General features: G+C 45.2%; 1 protein-coding gene across 1 annotated transcript in view; it reads left to right on the top strand.

The window, feature by feature from the left end:
* Positions 1 to 1,554: 1,554 nt before the first annotated feature.
* LOC134358125 (uncharacterized) overlaps positions 1,555 to 24,862 on the top strand; it is a 33,774-nt gene continuing 10,466 nt past the window's right edge. Inside the window, exons 1-4 of the mRNA XM_063070114.1 lie at positions 1,555 to 1,777; positions 18,887 to 18,970; positions 22,416 to 22,543; positions 24,644 to 24,837. Of these exons, the coding sequence (XP_062926184.1) occupies positions 1,555 to 1,777; positions 18,887 to 18,970; positions 22,416 to 22,543; positions 24,644 to 24,837 (629 nt within the window). The remainder of the gene's footprint in view (positions 1,778 to 18,886; positions 18,971 to 22,415; positions 22,544 to 24,643; positions 24,838 to 24,862) is intronic.

Raw genomic sequence — 24,862 nt, 5'->3', positions numbered from 1 at the left:
CTCCATCCAATTTTTACTCAGCATTGGCTTATTGCTACGTCGACTGGAAATTTCAATAAAGCTCAGGCTGCACAAGAAATCTTCAAGAGTGATAAATTGAGGAAAGAACGACGTGCTCTTGTATTCCTCTCTCGAGGGCCCATTTTGCATTCGCTTTCTTCAGACAGACTATTACTCAAAATGGCAGGGTGAGCCAGGGCCTCCTGCCAGAACCTGCCTTGTTATTTTTCACTGTATTGAGAAGCAATGTAGACAATAGGATCATAAGTCACATATCTAAATTTGTCAGTGACACAAGACAGTTGTTTAGGTACACAGCAAGTGTGTGGTAGCATAGACGTCATATGTAGTAGTGATTGTGAGCGGTCTGGTGCTAAATGAGGTCAATTCTGCTGAAGGAACATCTGGAAAGTGCTGGCGTACCAGAGCGTAGGTGCAAAAGCAACCTGTGACATTTCAACATGACTTGGGAGCAATGTGTAATATCCTCTCAAGCAAGACATCAGTCTCGTTAATGCCAATGACTCAGGAGCCTTAGATGTAGACCAAATGTACACTGAAGATAGTTGGAAGATGCGTATTGAAGGTAATGTATTAAAAAACTCAAGAAGCTAATTTCCCTTCCTAACAGTTGCTGTACCTCAACAACCACTCCCACACCCTCCACCCCTTTCGGCCAGTCCCCGACGGCCCAGGATGATCCAGCTGGGCCTGATGAAACCTCTCGATGAGCAATGGACCCAAGATGTAACTGGATGGCACCCAAGATCTCTCTCCAGGCCGTACCCTTCCAGGTCGAGCAGATACTGTTCACGATGACATGAGTCCATTAACCAGCAAACTGTGCACACTAGAACATTTTCACGAGGTGCATGCTGAGGTGGGTTAAGTTATCCATGGACAACAGCCTTGAGGCAGGACACATGGAAGTTAGATGTGACCCTGAGGGAATGGCGGCATCTCCACCAATACACTGGGGCAAAGCTTGCAGGAGTTGGTGTGCAGGGGCAGATCTCAGGTGGACAGCCAGACATGGTCTCCAGGCTGAAGAAGTCTGTCTGGGTGCCAACCTGGAGGCAGTAGGCATGGTTGGCAGCTAGGAAGGCTCTCTGTGCCCTCTTCCAAGCATTCTGGCATCGGCAAACCAGAGCCTTGGCAGATGGAGCCTCCACCATTGGCTCCTCCCTAGGGAACAATGGGGTTGGTAGCCGTGAAGCACCTCAGAGGGTGACATACCTGTAGCCGGGGAGGTGTGTAGAATGTGGGAGAGCTCAGCTCTGAGCAAATACTTCTTCCGCGTGGAAGGGTTAGAGGCAATGAAACATCACAGAAACTTCTCCACTTGTTGGTTGGATCTTTCTGAATGACTGTTGGTCTACAGATGATGGTGAGAGGACAAGCTCACTGACGTGCGGAGGAGGGAACAGAAGGCTCAGCAGAAGTGGGTGATGACCCAGCCTGACACAATGTCCTGATGGAAACTGTGGAGGTGAACTACATGTCAGAGAACCAGACCCGCTGTCTCAGTGGCTGAGTGAAAGTCTGGGGAGGGCGATGACATGGCCACCTTGGAGAAACAGTCGCCCTGCGTTCACGATCACCCTGGCCTCACATGAAGGTGACAAACCCATGATGAAATCCATGGCGGTGTGGGACTATGGGTGTCAGGAGATCGGTAGGGGCCGCAGGAACTCAGAGTCTGTCGTGCTCCTGGATGGCCGGAGAGGGGTGAAGAGCGAGCCGACTGGATTGTGTCACAGCGCACGGCCACTGGCACGTTAGGTGTATCAGCCTGAGCAAGCTCAGGGTAGATCTGGTTCTCTTTCGGACAAATAAGAATCCTGCATCGGCTGGGGACTGGGATGGTCGAACGAAGTCATGCTGTAGCACTTTGGCAATGTAGCCATCCATGTTTTGGGTCTCAGGATGGGAGAGGGAGAACATCAGACCTTAGTGAGGGGTGGTGCCCAGGAGGAGGTTGATTGCACAGCTATGAGGTCTGTGAGCTGGCAAGGAGATGGCTTCCCCTTTACTAAAAGCGATGGCAAGATTTTGGTATTCCTGTGGGAATTTGATAAAGTTGGGAGTTTCCTCTGTCTCCGTGGATTTACGGGGTGAAGTCAACTGAAGTTGCAGGCAGGTGAGTCCCCAACTCAGCATTGAATTGGATGACCCAGCGAAGTGAGGGTCGTGAGTGGAGAGCCAGGTGTAACCCAAGATGAGAGGAGTGTTGGGTGAGTTGATCAGGAGGAATTGGATGGACTCATGGTGCTCTCCAATGCTCATGTGCACAGGCTGTGTGTGTGCTCTCACCACCCCAGACGCCAAGGGACATCTGTTAATGGCAGTGATGCAGAAGGGGTGAGAGATAGGCTTGGTAGGGAGTCCAAGCTACACACGCAGAGTCCGGTCCAGAAAGCTGCCCGCTGTGCCAGAACCCACCAGAGCCCCCTGCGTGCGAGGAGCTGTCAGGGTGAGGAGGAGGACGGAGAGGGAGATTCAGTCTATGGTGGTGGAACAAGGGGCCAGGAGGAGCTTACCAGATAGAAGGCCCCTCATCTCCACCTGGTGGTGCCATTTCCCGCACACAGTGGGCATGTGATGCACGGGTGATTGGCGGCTATGCAGTAGACACACAGGTTGTTTCTCCACTGACACTCAAGCTCTTGTGGGTGGGGGGCGTTAAGGGAGCTCTCCCTACCAGGGGCATTGCTGATCAGGGTCCTGCAACCTGAAATGGTTCGGCATTGGGACTGGGGTTTTGGTTGGCGACCTGGAAGGTCGTTCCATAAGACGCTTGTCAATTTGGAGGCCGGAGTAATGAGGGCTCTCAGGTCGGCAGGCATCTCCCAGCTAGACATCTCATCTTTCAAGGACTCTGAGAGGCTGTGATGGTAATAGGTCAGCCTCTCCAACACTCACCGCCACAAGGATCCTGAATTCCATGGTGTAATCCAGCACCGAGTGTGAGCCTTGGCACAGGCAAAGTATTCGATCCACTGTCTCCCTTCCACTTCCAGAATGGTTGAAAACCTGGGGCACTTCAGCAGTAAAATCTTCATACTGGTTGCAAATAGAGGTTTTATTATCCCAGTTAGCAGCAGCCCAGGTCAGAGCTCGCCCTGTCAAAAGAGAAATGATGAAGGCAATCTTGGCTCACCGTAACATACAAAGAGTAAAGGAGTAAAGGAAATTACAGTGGTATGAGAGAGGAGTTGGCCAAAGTAAATTGGTGGGAGATGCTGGCGGGGATGACAGCAGAGAAGCAATGGCTTGAGTTTCTGGGAAAAATGAGGAAGGTGCAGGATAGATCTATTCCAAAAACAAAGAAATACACAAATCACAAAATAGCACAACCGTGGCTGATGAGGGAAGTCAAAGCTAATGTAAAAGCAAAAGAGAGGGCACACCACAAATCAAAAATCAGTGGTAAGACAGAGGATTGGGAAGCTTTTAAAACCCCACAGAGGGCAACTAAAGGAATCATTAGGAGGGAAAAGATGAAATATGAAAGCAAGCTAGCAAACAATATCAAAATGGATAGTAAAAGCTTTTTCACGTATGTAAAAAATAAAAGAGAGATGAGAGTGGATATAGGATCACTAGAAAATGAGGCCAGAGAAATAATCACAGGGGACAAGGAGATGGCTGATAAACTAAATGAGTATTTTGCATCTGTCTTCACTGTGGAAGACACTAACAGTGTGCCAGATGTTGAAGGGTGTGAGGGAAGAGAAGTGGGTGCGGTTACTATTACAAGGGAGAAGGTGCTCAAAAAGCTGAAAGACCTAAGGGTACATAAGTCACCTGGACCAGATGAACTGCACCCCAGGGTTCTGAAAGACGTAGTGGTAGAGATTGTGAAGGCATTGGCAATGATCTTTCAAAAATCATTGGACTCTGGCATGGTGCCAGAGGACTGGAAAATTACAAATGTCACTCCACTCATTAAGAAAGGAGGAAGGCAGCAGAAAGGAAATTATAGACCAGTTAACTTGACCTCAGTGGTTGGGAAGATGTTGGAGTCAATTTTTAAGGATGAGGTGATGGAGTACGTGGTGACACAGGATAAGATAGTGCAAAGTCAGCATTGTTTCCTTAAGGGAAAATCTTCCCTGATGAACCAGTTGGTATTTTTTGAGGAGATTACAAGTAGGATAGATAAAGTGGATGTTGTATATATGGACTTACAGAAGGCCTTTGACAAGGTGCCACACAAGGCTGTTTACGAAGTTAAGAGCCAACGGTATTACAGGAAAGTTACTGGCATGGTTAGAGAATTGGCTGATTGGTAGGAGGCAGCGAGTGGAATAAAAGGATCCTTTACTGGTTGGCTGCCAGTGACTAGTGGTGTTCCACAAGGGTCAGTGTTGGGACCACTTCTTCTTATGCTGTATATCAATGATTTAGATGATGGAATAGATGGTGGAGGGGTAGGTAGTGTTGAAGAAACAGCTAGGCTGCAGAAGGACATAGACGGATTAGGAGAATGAACAAGAGAATGGCAAATGAAAAACAATGCTGGAAAATGCATGGTCATGCACCCTGGTAGTAGAAATAAGTGTGCAGACTAATTTCTAAATGGGGAGAAAATCCAAAAATCTAAGATGCAAAGGGATTTGGGAGTCCTTGAGCAGAACACCCTGAAGGTTAGCTTGCAGGTTGAATTGGTGGTGAGAAAGGTAAATGCAATGTTAGCATTCATTTCAAGAGGTCTAGAATACAAGAGCAGGGAGGTGATGCTGAGGCTTGAGTATTGCGAACAGTTTTGGGCTCCTCATCTTAGAAAAGATGTGCTGGCATTGGAGAGGGTCCAGAGGAGGTTCACAAGGATGATTCCAGGAACAAAAGGGTTATCACACAAGGAACGTTTGATGGCTCTGGGTCTGTACTTGCTGGAATTTCGAAGGATGAGGGGGGATCTCATTGAAACCTTTCAAATGTTGAAAGGCCTATACAGAGTTGATGTAGAAAGGATGTTTCCCATGGTGGGGGAGTCTAGGACAAAAGGGCACCGCCTCAGGATAGTGGGGTGTCCATTTAAAACAGAGATGCGGAGAATTTTCTTTAGCCAGAGTGTAGTGAATTTGTGGAATTTGTTACCACATGCAGCTGTAGAGGCCAGGTCATTGGGTGTATTTAAGGAAGAACTTGATAGGTTCTCAATTGGACATGGCATCAAAGGTTGTGGGGAGAAGGCCGGGGAGTGGGGCTGAGGGGTGGGGGGGAGGATCAGCCATGACTGAATAGCAGAGCAGACTCGATGGGCCAAATGGCCTAATTCTGCTCCTATGTCTTCTGGTCTCACGGAGATAGCTGGAGCTTGAAGTGTAGGACGCACTGGGACAGGAAGTTGTGGCATTAGGTTGGGGATCCATCGTGAGTGGGGAGTACAAGCTGCACACACAGAGTCCGGTCCAGAAAGTTGCCCGCTGTGCCGGAACCCACCAGAGCCTCCTGTGTGCAAACAGCACTTGGGGTGTGGAGGAGGGCAGAGAGAGTGAGCCGGTCGATGGTGTTCGAACGAGAGGCCAGGAGCTGCTCACCAGACAGAAGGCATCTCGTCTCTGTCAGGAGGTGCCATTTTGCCAGACACAGTGGGCATTTGATGCATGGGTGATCAGCGGCTCGGCAGTAGGCAAACAGGTTGTTTCTCCATCAACGCTCATGCTCTTGGGGGCCGGGGTTGAAGGGAGGAGGCTGACTGCGTCTAGATGGAGAGTTAGTTGCAAGTGGAGGGCAGATAGTCACTGGTTCCCTGCTGCTTCGGGATCGTGTACTCATGTTGATGGACAATTTCCTTTAGCCAAGCACACACTGCTGGGTCAGACATTGCTCACCGTCCCGTCAGGGAATAGAGAGACTGGAAGGAGCCTACATGTGGAGGCCTGACACCCATTCCCTAGTCTGCCATAGAACATAGAAGATGATAGCAGAGTTCACTCCTTCACACAATGTCGCTCCAACCTTTTAGATCTAATCAAAAACTCTGTCTGAAAGGGTGCAGAAAATATTTACCAAGATGTAGCTGGGACTTAAGGACCCGAGTTTTTGGGAAAGGTTCAATAGATGAGGACTTCATTCCCTGGAGTGTAGGAGAATGAGAGGAGATTTGATTACAGAAAACAAAATGGTGGGGGGGGGGTAGAAGTAGTGTAAATGCAAGATGGCTTTTTCCTCTGAGGGTTTGGATGAGACAAGAACTAAAGGTCATAGGTTGAAAGGTTAAATGTTTAAGAGAAACATGAGGAGGAACCTCTTCACTCAGAGTGTTCTGAGGGTGTGGAATCAACCTCCAGGAGAAGTGATGGATGCGGGTTTGATTTCAGCATTTAAGGGAAATTTGGTTGAAACATGACTGGGGTATGAAGGGCCATTGTCTGGGTGTAGGTCGATGGTAATCGCTCAGCATGGACTAGATGAGTCAAAGGGCCTGCTTCTAAAATGGATCTAACCCTTCCCTCCTACATAGCCCTCCATCTTTCTATCTATATTCTGATAATATTGCATTTTTTTTGTTTTAGAATGAAATTGGCTAACGTCACAATTATTCAAGCATTTGCTCAATCACCAAACTTATGCCTGTCACATTGGAACATCTTTGTATTTCTGAACAGCTCACTTTTCCCATCCCCAACCTCCCTTCTACCAACTCTGCGTCATCTGTGAACTCAAGACATGTTACATTTGGTTCTTTCTTTCAAATCATTAACCTTGTGATCAGGCACTGATCTCTGTGGTACCCTACTAGTCAATCACTATCGCAAAGTAAAAGATACTGCTATTCCTGCTCTCTGTTTCCCATCTGCCGAGCAATTCTCAGTCCACGCTAAAACATTACCACCAATCCCATGCACTTCAATCTTGTGCACTAATCTTTTATGTGAGAGCCTATCGAAGACTAGATGTGTTGGTTCTTCCTTATTTATATTAATTACATCTGTGGAGTTTTTGAAAGATTGCACAGAGTTTAACACTGTGACTTATTTACCTTTTTTCAGAATCACTGATGTATGTTGTGAAATCTGTTGTTTTGTGGCAGCAGTTCAGTGCAAGACATACAAATTACCTGAAGTTGCAATGAATACAAAATTAAACCATATTGCAAAAGAGAAATCGTAAGGCAGCGTTCACAGGTTCATGGACTGATAGGAAATCTGATGGTGGAAGGGAAGAAGCTGTGTTGAATGTGCTTCTTTAGGTTCCTGTACCTCCTATTGTATCTGATGGTAATAATGAGAAGGGGGCATGTCTCAGATTGCCCCGGTTTAAGATACGTAGTGGCATGTTGAGCTGTGTTAATTGAAGCACGATAAATTACTCCTCTTGATGTAATCACAAAATGTTTTTATAATGGTTTTGGTAACTGTCTAATCCAGGCCGGGGAATGGAATGGTAGCGTAATGTTTTATCGTACCACGATCACCGATTTAGGTTCAATTCTTGTAAGAGGTACGCATGTTCTCCCTGTGACTGTGTGGGTTTCCTCTCACTTTCCAAAGGCGTATGGTTAGGGCTGGGGTTGGTGAGTTGTGGGCATGCTCTGTTTTGCCAGAAGCGTAGCGACACTTGCCCACAGCGCAGTCCTCAGTGTGTTAGACATTGACGCAAAATGACGCACTAAACTGCAGGTTTCGGTATTTCGATGTACATGTGGCAAATAAAGCTAATCTTAATCTTAATCACTGTTCCATGAGTGTGGTCGTACAGCCAAGGACAGGTCCTTTGGCTCATTATGTTGTGTTGAGTTAATTTAAGGCAATGACACCTAATCCTCTCTGCCCACACATAGTGCAATTATTATTATTTTTTTCTCTGTATTGCATTGAACCGCTGCTGCTAAGTTAACAAATTTCATGCCGATGATAATAAACCTGATTCTCTTAAGCACCTCTATCGTATCTGCCTTCACCAGCACCCATAAGACAAAACTAAGACTCACATCCCTAGGCCCCCGTGTTTTCTTTCAATTAGTTTTATGCTTTGGAGTTGCAAAGCATTACAGGGTAATGAGTAAGTTTTAAAACAAACCCAAGATAACTACATACCCGATAAATCACAGTGAGATATTCAAGTTACAACGAAGGCAGAAATCAGATGAAATTCACAGGTTCATAAACAGTGAATACCAGGTGATAATAGTGACTAGACAACGGGGTGACCCGTTGGGGCACCCTTTGAGAGAAGGGTAGTGCAGTCTGATGTGACCAGAATGAACATTAAATTTGCCTGAATGCTATTGGTATTGCTTTGCTTTGGAAACTGAAGTGGAAAACCTCAGTTTATTAAAGAAGAACGACGTGTAGCAAAGCAAATATAGCTGCTCCTCATTTAACATAGGACACTTTTGATGGCATCATTTCTGGTTTATCTGCCACCCTTGTGGCTCTTGTTGTCATTCTGGAGACGTGCAGCCCTTTCATCCCCCGTCTCTTCATCTCTTCTGCTGTTTGTTGTTTGTCTCTGATCCTGGAGACGTGCATGCCTCTCCTCCTCTGTCTCTTCTGCTCTCATCTTTTTTTGTCCTGACTCTTTGATCCTGGAGTCGTGCGGCCCTGGCCTCATCTGATTCTTGTTCTCTCCCTCTCCTTGCCGCTTCCCGACGACATTTGGCGTCATCTCATGACCATAATGTCCCCCTTCCCCTTCCATGTGGCATAATTAGGCTGACCGTATTTTTGTACCCTAATGCTGGGTAGAAGATATGAAGCACTAACACCAAAGGATGCTGATTACTCTTGATGATGTGGTTGGTGCTCTCCTAAATGGACGTGATATAGTCACCGCTGTCCTTTGACTGCAGCAAAGGGTTTGATCGGTGTCTCAAAGTACGTCATTACAATAAGATTTAATTATCTCTTATTGGTGGGTGGCAGCTAGATCTGTCCCAATCCTGCACATGCTGATGGTGATTAGCAGAATGTGACTCCTCGAAATAGAGCTGCCCTGTCCTGCCCTTTTGCTCCGGTAGGTGACGCTGCTGAGGTTGGCCATGCTCATGCGTCAGGCTGTCGCGTCCCGATTTCCATGATGGCGGATCGGCTCTCGGGTTAAAGGGGAGCTCGTTGATTTTGGCTAATGAGCAATTTTATACGAATATATAACCCTGAACTTTGCCTGCATTCTGTAAGTTAGCGCATTTTAATTCGACTTAGCCAAAAGAAGTGCCGCTGTAATGCACCATTTGCGCTAATTGGAGGTCACAAACAGACAAACAGACAGACAGAGCATGAGAGTTTTCGTAGTATATAGATAAATTTTAAAAAAAAACAGTAATGGCTGGCTACCTCAGAAAGATAGACATTCGATTGTATAAAAGATAACTGAGTTATGTATACTGAGTGAATTGATCAGTATTTTAAAGCAAATGGAATAACCAATGAGAAACAAGAGCCGGTTTTGCTGAGTGTACTTGGTGGAAGAGCATACAGTTTGACAGCTCCTACCAAACTAGTCAGAACAAGCTTTGCTGATATTGTGAAAGTAGTGCAGGAATATTTAGAACCAAAACCATCGTTGATTACAGAAACCTATGGTTTCATAAGCGAATAAAAAGAAAGAGGCATCTATTTCAGTGTATATAGCTTATTTGAAGAAATTGAGAACTGTCAGTTCAGGGATGGGCTTAATGATGCATTGAGAGACCAGTTAGTCTGTGGAATCTCACAGGAAAAGATTCAAAAATGGCTCCTAACTGAAGCACAACTTACATTTAAAGGAGCAGGTGAAATCACTGTTTCAAAGTAAATAGTGGACAGAGACACAATTGAGTTTTGGCCAGGAATGGTGAGTGTGAACAAAATTTCAAAGTTAAACAGGAACCTGCCTGGCCAAAGAAATAGTGTTATCATTGTGGCGGGAGCTCATGTAAGCCACACCGGTGCAAGTTTAAAGATAAAACTTGCAGAAAATACAACTAAGTAGGCCACATACAAGCATCATGTGAGCAGACGAAAATAAATGACTGCACAGGGAAGGAAAAAAGATAAAAAGTCAAGATACAGTTTCAAAACGAGAGTAATCTGCATGCTGTTGATGAAAAACCTGATAATGATGAGAGTGATGCAGGTCTGGACTGACACGAGAAGTGAATGGCAAATTAATTAAAGTTGAATTGGACCAGTCTCGGCTGTTGCGGTCATTCTACAAAATGAGTTTGAGTGGCATTTCAAAGATATTGAATTGATGCCTGCAGACATCCAACTAACAACTTATACTGGAGAAAAGATGTAACAGTAAAATACAACAACCAACAAGCCACATTGGGCTTGTATGTGGTAAAAACAGGAGGACCAGCATTGTGGGGACGTGATTGGCTGAGACGACGACAACTTGATTGGAGATCCATCCACCGTTTGCATGCCACATCCCCTCCAATAGAGTCAACTGAAAGCAAGTTAAGAAAGGTACTGGATGATGCCACAGCAGTGTTCAAGGATGGCATTGGAAAGCTCAAACTTATCAAGGGTAAAATAGTGTTAGATGAAAATGCCACACCCAAGTTTCACAAAGCCTGTCTGGTTGCTTATATCATCCGTGATGAAGTAGCCATTGAGCTAGATCACATGGAGGCTAACAGAATTATTTCCAAGGTTGAGTGGAGCCCGTGAGTAATGCCAGAGGTCCCAGCAGCTAAGAAGGATGGGTTTGTTAGGATCTGTTCTGATTTTTAAGGTCACCATCAACCCAGTAGATCAGTACCCTCTGCCCAGGATAGAGGATATCTTTGCAAACCTTTCTGGAGGGAAACACTTCAGCAAAGAGGACAGCAAACACGAGGAAATCTGCACATGCCTGAAAATTCAAGCAACACACACAAATTGCTGGTGAACGCAGCAGGCCAGGCAGCGTCTATAGAAAGAGGTACAGTCAACGTTTCGGGCCGAGACCCTTCGTCAGCTGAGGCCTACCTACAGATGGAGATGGAAGAAGAGTCCAAAGTGTTTCTCACCATAAACACTCACAAAGGGTTTTATCACTATAATAGGTTCATTGTAGGAATAACATCAACACCTGCACTCAGGTGGAAATCTATGGAACAGGAGCTGCAAGGCTACCCAGGCTCTCAGTGTTCCCTGGATGACATAATTGTAACTTGTGAGGATGACAGGGAACATTTCCAAAATCTCAAGGCAGTATTAAAAAGATTAGAAGATCACGGACTCAGAGCACAGTGCAACAAGTGTGGATCTTTAAACCAAGCATCACTTACTGTGGTCACACCATTGATGCACAAGAATTTACATAAGTGTGCTGAGAAAATTCAAGCAGTGGTGGACGCCCCAAGGCCAAAGGATGTGTCACAGTTGCAGTCCTTTTTAGGATTTGTCAATTACTACAACAGGTTTCTGCCAAACCTGGCTACTGTGGCCCACCCCCTGAGCTCCTTACTGCAGATCGGAAAGGAACGGCAGTGAATGAATCAGTATGAGGTGGCTTTCTGAAAGGTAAAGGAAATGGTGGCATCAGACACTGTACTCACGCATTATGGCCCACATCATTCAAAGAAGCTTTGCTGGTGACAGTATATGGTATCGGTGCGGTCACGTCACATGTTATAAATGATGAAGTGAATGCCTTTGCATCACGTTTTATTACTGCTGCAGAGCAAAATTACGCACAGATTGACAGCAGAGCCTTGAGTCTGGCATGGGGTGTTAAACATTTCAACCAGTACTTGTCTGCCTCTACCACGACCCCAGCACCCTCTGTGTAAAATAACTTACTTCTGACATCCCCATACCTTCCTCCAATCACTTTAAAATTATGCCCCCTTGCATTAGCTATTTAAAAGTTCAAAGTAAACTTATCCAAGTGCATATATGTCACCATATACTACCCTGAGATTTATTTTCTTGTAGGTATTCACAGAGAAATACAATATAATCAATGAAAAAGCTACACACAAGCAAACACCGACAAACTGCCTGGGAAAACGTCTCGGGCTATCCACTCGATCTATGCTCTCTAATCCGGGCAGTCCTGGTAACCTCTTCTATGACCTCTCCCTAAGTGTCCAAAATTGAGATGAGGCCGCAGAGGGGAAACTGAAAGAAGTGCTGACCTGGCCTGCCACCATCTGGTCATATCAGGAATGGCACCCTTAGATTCCTGCGTCATTCCCTTATTAGCCAGGAATTCTGGAGATATTCCATGGCCTTGCTGTCATCTCGCTGAGTTCATATTGTCAATATTTAGTCTGGAAGCAACATTCCTAAAAAGATACACTTATCTGGTTATCAACTAGATGACTGTTTGTGGGTTCGTGCTGTGTGAAAATTAGCTGAAATATTTCCGACATCATATCAGGGACCTTGTTTTAGAAGAACTTAAGGAAACACTGGAGTCAACTGAATCAGAAATAAGATGTGTAACATTAATGAAAATTTGCCCACACTTCAATTGAAAGCAGAGATCTAATGGAGATATTCAAATTTAAGAGGGAACTTGATGAAGTGAAGTCACAAGCAATTATTTCCACTGGCTCGTGGGGGAAGGGGTAGGGTTGAAGTTTCAGGTAATTAGCTTATGAAGCGGTGATGGTGGAGACAAGATTTCTTTACGTAGTGAGTTATTATGACCTGGGACACAATACTTGGAAGGATGTTGAAAGTCATGGCCTTTGGAAACAAGCAGGGTTTCTGCTTACAAGGGAAACTTTAGTTGAGCTGAAGAAAGGAAAGGGGATTGGACCCAGTCTGAGAACTAGCAAAGGATTCCTCTGCTCCTTGTTCACTTGGATCTGTGAATAAAGGAGTAAAATCTAACTTATAGAGTAGGTTTCACCGGGGTTTGACCTACAAAGGTAAAATTATTTAGAAACCATTAGCTACTGCCTTGATCTGTGAGCAGAGGTTCAGTCTCTAGCTGTGCCTGGAGCTTTTAACTTGGCTATATCCAATGAAAAGATCATATTGTTTATCACTAAACTGAACTTTTTAAGGTAATTTTTTTCTTTGATTTGGTGAATAATCAAACAGCCAGCGCATAATTGAATTAAAAAGGAGAAAGTACAGAGTGCCTAATCTTTCCCCCGGTGTACTGCTCCATGACTAACAGGCACCATGGAATCTGTGTTTCACAGATCTCGAACAGGCAGTTGATGAAAAACATACCATGACTTAAGGTTTAGAGACTCATCTATGATAAACAGGAAGTGTGAGGAGCTCAGTCAACTGATTCAGTAGATATTACATTATTTTTAGTAGCATTCACTTCCGCAATTCACCGAACTGTGAAAGGAGACAGCAACCCAGCGATTGCATTAAACATAATAATGAGGCATGAGAGGAGATCCCCAAGACTTGTCTCCTAACAGCTAAGCACCTGCCTCAGCTCAGCTTAAAGTCCTGCCCCTTATTCCCTTAGCACCCAGAATCTTATCAACCTTTGTTTTGGAAATACTCAAGGACTGAGAATTCACCCCCTCAGGAGTAATAAAATCTAGTGCAACAAACACAAAATGCTGGAGGTCAGGCAGCATCTGTGGAGAGGAATAAAGAGTTGACGTTTCGGACTGAGTCCTTTCATCGGGACTGAACCCTTTCCATGGATACTGCCTGATCTGCTGAGTTCTTCCAGCATTTTGTGTGCATTGTTCTCAATTTCCAGCATCTGCATCTCTTGCGTAAAGAATTCTAAAGACTTGCTCCTTTGAGAGTGCAGAAATCTCTCCTCACTCACAATCCCAGCTTTATTTCAGTTTTGGATTGACTTTCGGGAGAACTGTCTGCACTGTCCAGCTATCCAGTGCGCTTCACTTTTTTGTTCTGGTACTGTATTGAACTGTTCCTGAACCTTGGAAAAGGTATTTGTAAAGTGGCCAATTGGTGAACCAGAGGACTATGGAGATGTGGTCACTGAGTGATCTCATGACTGTGTTTGTACAAATCTCCAGGCGCTAATGTTCCACAGCCCAGGAAACACCTATGACTGACCAGCTGCTGAAAGATTACAGCTTTGTGTGTCCACAGATACTGCCCGATCTACAGCATTAATTAAGAGCAGGGTCAGGCCATTCGGCCCCTCCAGCCTGCCCTTCCATTCAATAAGATCAGGGCTAATTGTGCATGCTGGTCTGTCTGTGGCAACTTATTAACCCCTAATCAACCATATACACCTTTGCTTTTACAATATTCACTCATTCTGCTGTCAAGTGAGTTCCAAAACTCATGGCTGTCCAAGAGAAAAACGTGTCATCTCATCTGCTGAAAGTTTCCTTCATTTTCTGCTTGGATGTGAGATTCTGTTCATCCTATATATTGCACTTTTTTTTGTTTAGTATTGCACTGTTACTCTGAGCCTAGTGAGTCTCACTAAAGGAGCTTACAGGAGCCAACTGGTGTGTGTCTTGCCGCAGCTCTCCTGATCTGCACCAGGAAATGGCCCAAAGCTCGCAGGCTGCATTGAACGACAGAGAGCTTAACCACTTTCATTTCCAGAGCTGCCTCATACGCTCTGGGTAACCAAGCTGAGGCATTCGACAGTCAGAGGACCGCTTTTGAAATTACTGTAGTTCCTGATGCCATGCACAAAATGGGCTCACGCTAAAATCTCGTGTCATACAGTTTGATTAATAACTAGTTTAAGAACTAATTATTGACAAGGATACTGATTGTCAAATAACTGCAAAGGATCTTTTACATCCTCCTGAGAGGACCAGGAGAAGTTTAACACCTTGTCTGGGTACATAGCCTCCAGCTGGGTACAACCTTCCACACAGTATTGGCCTAGATGTTGTGTGACAATGCTGATGGTTTCGGTGTCAGGACCGGCCTGATGGAGTGGAATGGAATCAGTGACCAGGGAAACGGAGTTTGTGTGCCAGCAACAGAACACCCTGGCTGTAATATTCCCAAAATGTGGTGGGTGGGAATTCATGCTGATCCGGTACCAGATGTTGGACACTGGAGGGACTGAGAAGATCCAGAGAGCAGGGAGAAGGCTCAACGCACAGGGCGAGCTCACTGGAGCGACACACTGGGGGAAGTGATACGAGGCGGGTTTAGGCTAAGGACCGGGCAGATTGCTCAGGGAAAGCTGACCCAGTGGGAGAGGGGCAGTGAGCACGGCAGCCAACAGGATGGTTTCTGTCCGAGATTCAGGAGATTCTTCGCAGCTGGCAAAGCAAAAAGCAAGAGGGAGGGAGAGAGAGAGAGAGAGCCCCAAGGTAATGAAGAGGAATTTGGTGTCCCCAATGCATTCAGGATGGCCCTAAATGAGAGCAGCAGCCGATCAAGCTCTGTGTGGTATTAAATGCATCACTAACTCTCATCACACTTCTTGGAATTAGGGGAAAAGGGGGCTACAGTGGTGGGGTGGGGGGGTGTCAGAATGAGAGCAGAATGGTTTCCATGGGAGCGGGATTTTGTGTCATTGACAGTCAAACAGGGAGAGGGTGCTACCCACTCAGTTGCATAACGAAGAGCTTAAGGTCTCGAAGCAAGGCAGAGGAAACCTCAACAGACACCCTGTGCTTTGTTTTTGTTATAATGACGGAGGTGGAGACATAAATAAGTGGCAGACCATGGAGCTGCCCTGCCCCCACAGTGTGTCAGTTCCCCACATTGCCTCATTGGTCACAGGACCAGGATGGAATAACTGTTCCACCTAACAAGATGTCCCAGCACAGCCTGCCCCTGAGAGTAAAATCCCAAACTTAAAACGAGAAAAATTCATGTGTTACTCAGGTGTTCCTTTTCTTTCAAATTCATTAATAAATTTTGAGAATTAATTTCCACTTCACTGATGTGCTCTCTGAAGCCCTCACTCATATGGCTGAGATAATCGAAGTAAAGCTGCAGAAAAGCTTTGGTGTCTTGTGGTCACTTTGCTGCACTTTTAAGAAAGGAGTGTTTGATTTTATCTGACACCCTTTATGACCTCAGGAAGCAGTGAAGTGTGTTACAGCCGATGAAGTGGGCATGTTGGTGAGACCACACATGGGCCATTGGTCTCTGAAGAGGTTGAGAGAAGATGAACTGGACCGATTCCAGGAACGGGGAAAGACTTGCCCCGTGGCTAAAGCACAGGATCGCAGGAGGCTGCCGAGGGTTGTGGACTCAGTCTGACCTACCCTCTCCACCACCAAGGCAGGTTCAAGAGGTGATGGCTCAGGAAGCAGTCACCCAACAATAAGGACCCTTACCATGCAGAGCATACCCTCTCCTTCTTACTGCCAAGGGGGACGAGATACAGGAGCCTGAAAACCCACACTCAATAGTCCAGGAACAGCTTCTTCTCCCTCACCGTCAGATGAACCCACGAACACTACCTCATCGTTTCTTCCTTTCTTGCAATATTCATTTATTTCATAATTCATGGTAATTTTTTATGTCTTTGCACTGTACTGCTGCAACAAAACAACAAATTCCATTTCATCTAAGTCAGTGATAATAATTCTGTGCTGTCTGGGTTTGAAGAATGCAAGGTAATGTCGTTGAAAAAATCCAGGTTCACCCGTGGATGCTGAGCGGATTTTCTCCTGTTGAAATTGGATCTGGAGATGATGTTGTCCAGAAGGTTCTTGAGAAGTTAAGAATGCAGCACAAACCTTATGGTTACAGCTGATTTATTAGATGTTTATCATAGTACAGGTCAGACAGGGTCAACCTGTACCAGAAAGCAAAGCAATAACAAAGAACTATAAGTGGCTGTACCTGGGTGAAACTTAATGGGCTGTAACGAAGGAACAAGAGCATGCTGTTTCCTTCTATATTTCAAACTGGTTTAGGCCAATTTAGATAAGAAACGACTTTAGCAGCTATTGACTGAATTACACTTCAGCTATGCAGACAAATAAACTACAGAAGTATAGAACCAAATATACTTCAAGTTAATAAAAGTTCACAGACAAACAAGTGATTACACAAGCATATAAACAAGTGAAAAAAAAGCTAAATCAAACAGGAAAAAACACAACAAAAACAAGATCCAGACCATAATCCAACAGAACATAATCATGCAAAGTCATATAGAGATACAACATGAAAACAGGCCATTCGGCCCACAAAGCCCATGCTGATATTCAACCATTCATTCCACTTCATTCAACTTCACTTGTCCCAGCATTGAAATGTTCTCACAACCTATGGACTCACTTTCAAGGACTTTTCATCTCATGTTCTCAATATTTATTCCTTAGTTATTTATTATTATTATTTCTTTCTTCTTGTATTTGCACAGTCCTTTGCATACTGGTTGAATGCCCAGGTTGGTGTGGTCTTCCATTGATTTTGTTATGGTTACTATTCTAATATGGATTTATTGAGTATGCACCCAAGAAAATGAATCTCAGGGTTGTATATGGTGACATATATGCACTTTGATAATAAATTTACTTTGAACTTTGAATTCAGGACGAGTTAGTGGGAATTTCATCCTTCAAGTACTCGAACCAAAGCCCCTTTGAATGTTACCTATGGATCTGCTCCACGGGATCTTCGGTCACTCCTCCTACATCAATTTTTGTGGACTCTGTCTATACCTCTTACTGCCTCAGCAAAGCAGCCAGCTTAATCAAACCCCAGCTCTCCTGGGTATTCTCTCTTCCCTCCTCTCCCATCAGGCAGAAGATACAAAAGCCTCAAAGCACAAACCACCAGGTTCAATGACAGTTTCAATCCTGTTGTAGTAAATAGCTTCCAAGATAGATAAATTGGACTCTTGACCGTGCACTCTATCTCATTACGATCTTGCACCTTATTGTTTACCTGCACTGTGCTTTCTCCATTGCTGTCACACTAAATTCTACATTGTTAATGAAAAATGTTCTTCTTCTGCCTTAATGCATTGTGTAATGATTTGACCAGTATAACAGTGCACAAAACAAGCTTTTTGGTACATGTGACAACACTAAATTAACTTCATTTCCAATTCCTTCCTGACACTGTTTACAGTTCCTGCAGCGATTCACTCCGTCAAAAACCTTCAGGGCTTTGCACAAGTCTACCCTGTCTCCACCGACCCTCCCTGTCATGAAGTGCCGCGTCCAGAGGCACCGTTCTGCTAGACGCCCTCTGCACCCTGCCCTAGATCTGATCATCTTCCCTGAGATGTGCTGTCCAGCCCACCGGCCAAAGCGTAGGCAGCATTAAACTCAATCACGCCTTCCTTGCTCTTTAAGCAACAAAAGTCCTCAGCGTGTCCTGATCAAGGACCTGGTGCAGAGTTTCAAGCCAAAACCTTGACGTTTCCTTGCCTTCCATAGATGGTGCTCAATTGGATGAGTTGCTGCAGCAGATTCTCTGTTGCTCCAGATTCCTGCATCTGCAGTATCTTGTGTCTTCCATGTTTCTGAAACCAGTTCCTCTGACCCTGTATGTTAGCAACACACACAAAATGCTGGAGGACCTCAGCAGGCAGCATCTATGCAAAAAAGAATAGTTGACGTTTTGGGCCGAAAGAAATGTCAACTGTACTTTTTTCTATAGCTGCTACCTGGCCTGCTGAGTTCCTCCAGCATTTTGTGTGCGTTGCCCAGATTTCCAGCATCTGCAGATTTTCTCGTTTGTGACCCTGTATGTTTTTTTTAAATAACAAAAGGATAAACAGAAAACGTTCCAACTGATACTCTGGGCTGAATGGCCTTCTTTCTGTGTTGTAACATTTACGTAATTATACCATCTCATAACACCGTTGCCAGTTGCTATGGTTTGCGTCAGTCACTTTACTGTTTCCATTCGCGCAGGAAATTACGAGCTGGAGAAAGCCCTTTTCTCCTACCAGCTGTGCATTTTTATCAGCAAGACAATCAGCTTATGTGGCTTGTCACAGAGAACACTGTCAGACTTTGCTGTTTCCCTGACCGTGGAAAGAACTATTGTCTCTGACAAATGTGATATAAGATGTGCGGATGTGACTGCTGAAAGTTCATTTGTATCTCCAGACTTGTACAGGGAGTTCGTGCAGTCCTGTACTTCAGTATCAATGAAAGCCAATTGGAGATTGGGGCAACTCTGTGTCAGTCAAGGTAGGTAAACTGTTTTCAACTGTTCCTCACCTCTGCGACAAGCTGCTGTGATGTTCACAGCTTGCACCCTAACAATTTCACTTATTGCAAAGAACTTTATGTTGGTAGTTGCATTTTTCATGAGTGTATTGGAAGTCTACTTAAAAAGAAAAAGCACAGGTGACTTGAGAAAGAAGCCAAGGTTTAGGATTGATGTGGATGACTTCAGAGTCAGAATCAGGTTTACTATCACAGACGTACTCTCAGTGGCCACCTTACTAGGAGTTGAACTCAATCTGGTCTTCTGCTGCTGTAGCCCATCCACTTCAAGCCTTGATGTGCTGTTCATTCAGAGATGCTCTTCTGCACACCACTGTTGTAACACGTAGTTACTTGAGTTACCGTTGCCTTCCTGTCAGCTTGAATTAGTTTAGCCATTCTCTCTGAACGCTCTCGTTAACAAGGCATTTCTGCCCGCAGAACTGCTGCTCACTGGGTGCTTTTTGTTTCTTGCACCATTCTCTGTAAACTGTAGAGGCTGTCGTGCATGAAAATCCCAGGAGATCAGCAGTTTCTGAGATACTCAAACCACCCACCAGCAACATTCCATGGTTAAAGTCACTTCGATCACATTTCTTCCCCATTCTCATGTTTGGTTTGAACAGCAACTGAACCTCTTGACCACGACTGCATGCTTTCACGCTTTGGGTTGCTGCTGATTAGATACTTACTTTGTCAAACAGGTGTATGTAACAATGAGGCCACTCAGTGTACAGTATGTTGTGAAATCTGTGGCAGCATTACAGTGCAAGACATAAAAAAGGACAGAAATAAATAAATAGAGTCAAATAACAGGATAGTGTTCCTGGGTTCATGGACTTTTCAGAAATCTGATGGCAGAGGGGAAGGAGCTGTTCTTAAAATGTTGACTCTGTGTATCCGGGCTCCTGTACCTCCTTCTTGGGGGTATCAATGAGAGAGAGCAAGTTTTTAAAGATATAACACGGCCCAACGAGCCTGTGCCACCCAATTACACCCTTGTGACCAATTAACCTAGTAACCTGTGCGTCTGTTTGGTATGTGGGTGGAAACAGGGGCACCCAGAGGAAACCACGTGGATAACGTAAAACTCCTTATGGGCAGTGGTCAGAATTGAACCCGGGTCACTGGTGTCCTAACAGCATTACATTACCCACTATGCTAGCGTTCCGCCCCAGGTGGCTAGGGTTTTTAACGATGGATGTCTTCAGGTAACCAGAGGGGAGATGAACATGTTCTTCTGTAAAACACATCTGGTTTCTCTGGTCTGGTGCATGCTACCTGAACACTCGATGCTTCACACCAAGAGACAAGTTAGAATTGACGGCAGTGAAAACTTTAAGGTTAATTGGGCAGTTTAATTCCAGAGCCCAAGAGCTGAATAGGCCTCACTTGGATCCTGTGACCCTGTCACTCTCAGTGGAATGCACATTAAAAGATGGAATCTCATGGCTGGAATTCATTATTAAAGCAGAAAATCTGGCGACCTCTCCTGCCCCGCACTTCCTGGCTGCTTGTATTTAGTTAAAAACTAGAGCGAGCGAAGGAAGGCTTCTCTCCGAAATGCTTATAGTAGTTGTCTCGTTGTTTCTGGGAACTTCTTCCGTGAATGGATAGCCACTCTGCAGTCAAACTCCACTCTTGTCTCACTGGGACGACTGGCACACTTTTCCGTTTGCAGCATCTTTGCAATGGGAACATTCTGCCCTCCACCCCTCCCCATCAGCACAGAAGCCTCAGTCGCCACCAGTCTAATGGCAAGCTCTCGGGCCGTCCAGGCCTCTGCGCTAGGGAGACGCTGACTTTGTGATTTAGCACAGCTCTTCTTCGAGAGAATTGCAGCTAACGTTGCACATTACTTGTTTCACCTTTGCAGTCTGCAATGAGAACCCTGCCCATTTCATTCTCCTTCGCCACTTCCCCTCGTCCCTTCCACAAGTTCAAGCTGCTGCCTCAGCCCACTCAGTACTGACTGCAAACCTCACACGTAGATCCACAGGGTTTGGGTAATAAGACAGCTCAGGAACAGATATCAGGCAGGAAGCTGTGCAGGTTCTCAGATTGTGGCTGATCTGATCCAACTCCGTTAGTAGTTTGTTAATCTCACCGGGAAGTACTTGCATTCTGTCAGAACGATATGGATTCTTGGGCTAAGGCTGATCTAGAGTTTGCCTTTGAAAGAAGGGACATTCTAGGCAGGTGGCTTGTTCTGAAATGTCTCTTCCCGACACGCCAGAGCCACTCAGGCTAAGATTTAATGGCTGTTTCCTCTCCGTTCAGTTGGACCATGCTTTCCCACCTTTGAAATTCAGTGCTCATTGGTTTCATGGTGAAAGGGATTTTCTGCTGCAGGAAGATCTCCATCTCTGGGAACTAGGATCAGCCATGTGGCATCTCTCTCTCTCTCTTTCTCTCTCTCTCTCTCTCCCTATCTATCTATCTATCTATCTCTATCTCTATCTCTATCCCTATCTCCGTCTCTATCTCCCATCCACTGAAACCCATGGAGTCTGAGCTTAGACTGAGGTCAATAGGTTTTTGCTGGGTAAGGATATCAGAGACGCCCATAAAAGACAATACAGTGAAGCTAAGGAACACATCAGCACAGTCTGAACAGACTGAATGTCTTGCTATCCCTTTATAAGCAATCTGGAGTGCAGCAAGGATAGAATCACTTTGCTCAGTAGGAATTAGCAAAGTCCTGAACGGGTTGAAGAATGAGCAACTAGTCTTGACAATTAAGTTGTCCAGCAGCTGAGAGTAAGACGTTGGCCATTGATGGTAACGCTGTTAAAAAGAGATTTTATGGTGGCTTGACCTGGATCCAGGGTGAGAGCACCAGAGTCCACCTCCTCCTCCTCAGGCAGAAGTGATTCATGTTGGAGGGACGCACCCCAGGTTCAGTAGAATAAATCCAGGGCAAAATGCTTAACCAATGAAAGAGGCCGAATAGACCGTGGAAATAAAGCAGAGTATTGGAGATGTTTCAGGAGTCCAGAGGATAGACGGAGAGAAACTATTTCCTCCAGAGGGGTGGATGGAGCCCAGGATAACTTTCAGATGAGACCGAGGCTGTTTAGGGCGATGTCGGGCGGCTTTGCAGTGGGGGTAGAGGAGAACTGTTCTGTGAGGTTCTGCTGGCGTCTGCAGTCTTAGCTGCTGGCACCAGTGACTGAGCAGACTTCATGTCTGGGGAATGAAATATGAAATGAGGTGAAGAAGGAATACAGGCTTAGTGGACGGAGAACAAATCGACGGTTTTGTCAAAGTATAACTGGGGAGGTACAGTCTGACTGCCGAGTGGAAGGAGGGTGAAGTGAAGGTGAATGATTTGTCCAGGCAGGGATCACGTGACCTGAGTTGAGACGTCATGTATTTTGCATCCAGTGCTGCCAATTTAACAAGCACTCTCTTCTCTTCCTCTCAGATAATGTGTGGTGCAACCGGCCTCTGAGCTACACCCGACCCCATCACTTGGCACCTTGGGGCAAGTGCAGTCTCGCCTTCACCAAGTCCAAAGAGACCCGGCCCTACCTCAAGCTTCCACAGTTCAAGGTAGGTCTGTTGTGATATTTTGCATCTATATTTCTGTACAGCCTAGAGAGCAAAACCTTGGAGAATTCCAGATTTAAGGAAGCCTGCTATTCATGTTAGAGTTTTGCAGTCCCATTCTGCCTGTTGTAATTACCGGCTCTGCCCAAAATTGCTGGCCCTTTCTCTGTCATTGTCAAATCTCCCCTTGAAATGTACATTGCTGTCTCCCTCAACTCCACACTTTGAAAAACCTTCCTGCGTTCTTGTCACCAAAAAGATAAACTTTCTCTTTCTTCCCCTGCCCCCCCCCACCCAACCAGAACTGCAGGTATTTTGAAAGTTTTCATTAATTCTGCCCAATCTTCAGTTTGCATCGCACATGGGAGCTTTCACCAGCTGAGGAGCTCCATTAGCTTCTGTTGACGAGGATACTTTGGGAGCTTTCTCTGCATGAGATGAAATAAAGAACGCTGGCTGGAACTATGAGCATCTGTCAGTCTAACTCATAGGTGGGGGCTGGGTTGTCGTAGTTACACACACATGACATTACCTCACACCCACTCCCTCTTCTGCCTCTTTCTGCAGCACTATCTTAAGCTTTCACTGTGAGTGAGTCGAGTCAAATAATCCCTGTGACATTTGGCTCATTAACCACAGGTGTCTGTGGAAAAAGGGATGACAAAGTTCAGTTTGGTGACAGTGTCTCTTGATATTTCAGTTAATGCTTTGTCGGAGTGAACAGTTTTTTTGTTGGGCTGGGGTTCAGATCTCTACATTCATGTGCTCGCAGGCCCAGAAGGGCAGGAGGCCACTCTTGTCAATCAGATCACGACTGAACTGGGAGAATGAGTAGAGTTGTGAAATCAAGGACAGCAATTTATAGGGAAAAAAATAATTTTTATAGTATAATTTATGAATTTACACTTATAAATAATGAAAGGCATATCCTTCCATTTTGCCTTTAACAAAAGTCACAAAGTGTTTTGCACTTAGGGGATTGTAGGACATCCAGCAGCCAGTTTATACATAACAAGATCCAAACAACGGCTGCACTTTTCAAATGAGCAACACAGACAAAATACTCAGGTGGTCAGGAAGCATTTATGGAAGGAATAAAATAAGCAGTGAACATTTCGGGCCGAGACCCAGTCCTTGGCCTGAAATGTCCTCATAGACGCTGCCTGACCTGCTGAGCTCGAGATTTCCAGCGTCTGCAGACTCTCTTCAGGTACAATAAGAATGACTCTGTTGTAAGCAGCATGGAGCCCGGGATACATATTGACCAGGGCAGGAGAAACAAATCCTCTTTGTCCTCCAAAATACTGTGGTAGAATCACCTGCCTAGAGGAACTCACAAAGGTGTCAAAGCTGGCACGTCTGGTAGGCTGTGTAAGTGAGGAGAGTTATCTCGGATTTGCACCAATGTTTCTGGATAGATGTTGACCCTGTAACCTTCTCCCTCAAGAACGAGGGTCTCTACCCACTGGGCAAAGGGCCCTGTTAAGATAGCACAGGAAATTGAGTATGAACCGAGCACTAAATCTTCATATAAGGATCAAATAAGACAAGATTGGATAGGGACATGAATGAGCGAGTTATGGATGGCTATGGTCTATGTACAGGTAGATGGGTCTAGGCAGAGGACCAGAGTGGCATGGACTAGATGGGCTGAAGGGCCTGTTTCCTTGCTGTAGTACTCTGTGTCTCTATGACAAGTATTCTCCCAGTGAGCTGCCATTAAACCGTTCTTTTATACAAATGTGATCTGCTTCGGGGCAGATAGCAGCTGCAGGAAGATTTGACTGGCCTAACACAGTCCAGAGTATCATTTTGCACGTGATGCTATACATCACACTTTACCAAGGGCAACTTCATTTGTTCTGTAACCTGCTATTTTCCTACTCAATCAAATGGAGGTAAACAAGCTCCTTAAAAATGTTTCCATTGGCCTTTTTCCAGTGGGAGAGGTACTTATTTGAAATTTTAATGAGTTCTTGCAAATTCAGGCATTTGAAAATGTCTCACATTGAACAAAGTCTGCATTGACAGCCGCTGACAGATAAGCAAATATACCCCAGTAGTTCTGCTTCCGCTAAACTGCGGTGTGATTGTGTGTCACAGGATCGTGCCAGTGAAAGGATGGGAGACTCCCAGAAGCCGATGACACTAAATGAAAAGCCGCCAGTTGACTCAGAAAGCTTGGCGATGGGAATAATGAAAGAGGTGGCCTTGAAGTGGTTCACCGAGACCCAGGCTGAACTCATCCTGCAGAACGGCCGGTTACCCGAATGGTTCCATGGCTTCGTTATGCGGAAGTAAGTTACGTGGCTTCAGAACATT

Source organism: Mobula hypostoma, chromosome 18, assembly GCF_963921235.1.
Source record: "Mobula hypostoma chromosome 18, sMobHyp1.1, whole genome shotgun sequence".
In the NCBI taxonomy this organism is placed as follows: Eukaryota; Metazoa; Chordata; class Chondrichthyes; order Myliobatiformes; family Myliobatidae; genus Mobula; species Mobula hypostoma.
The sequence above is the reverse complement of the archived record's forward strand: the minus strand, read 5'-3'. Positions and strand labels throughout refer to the sequence as shown.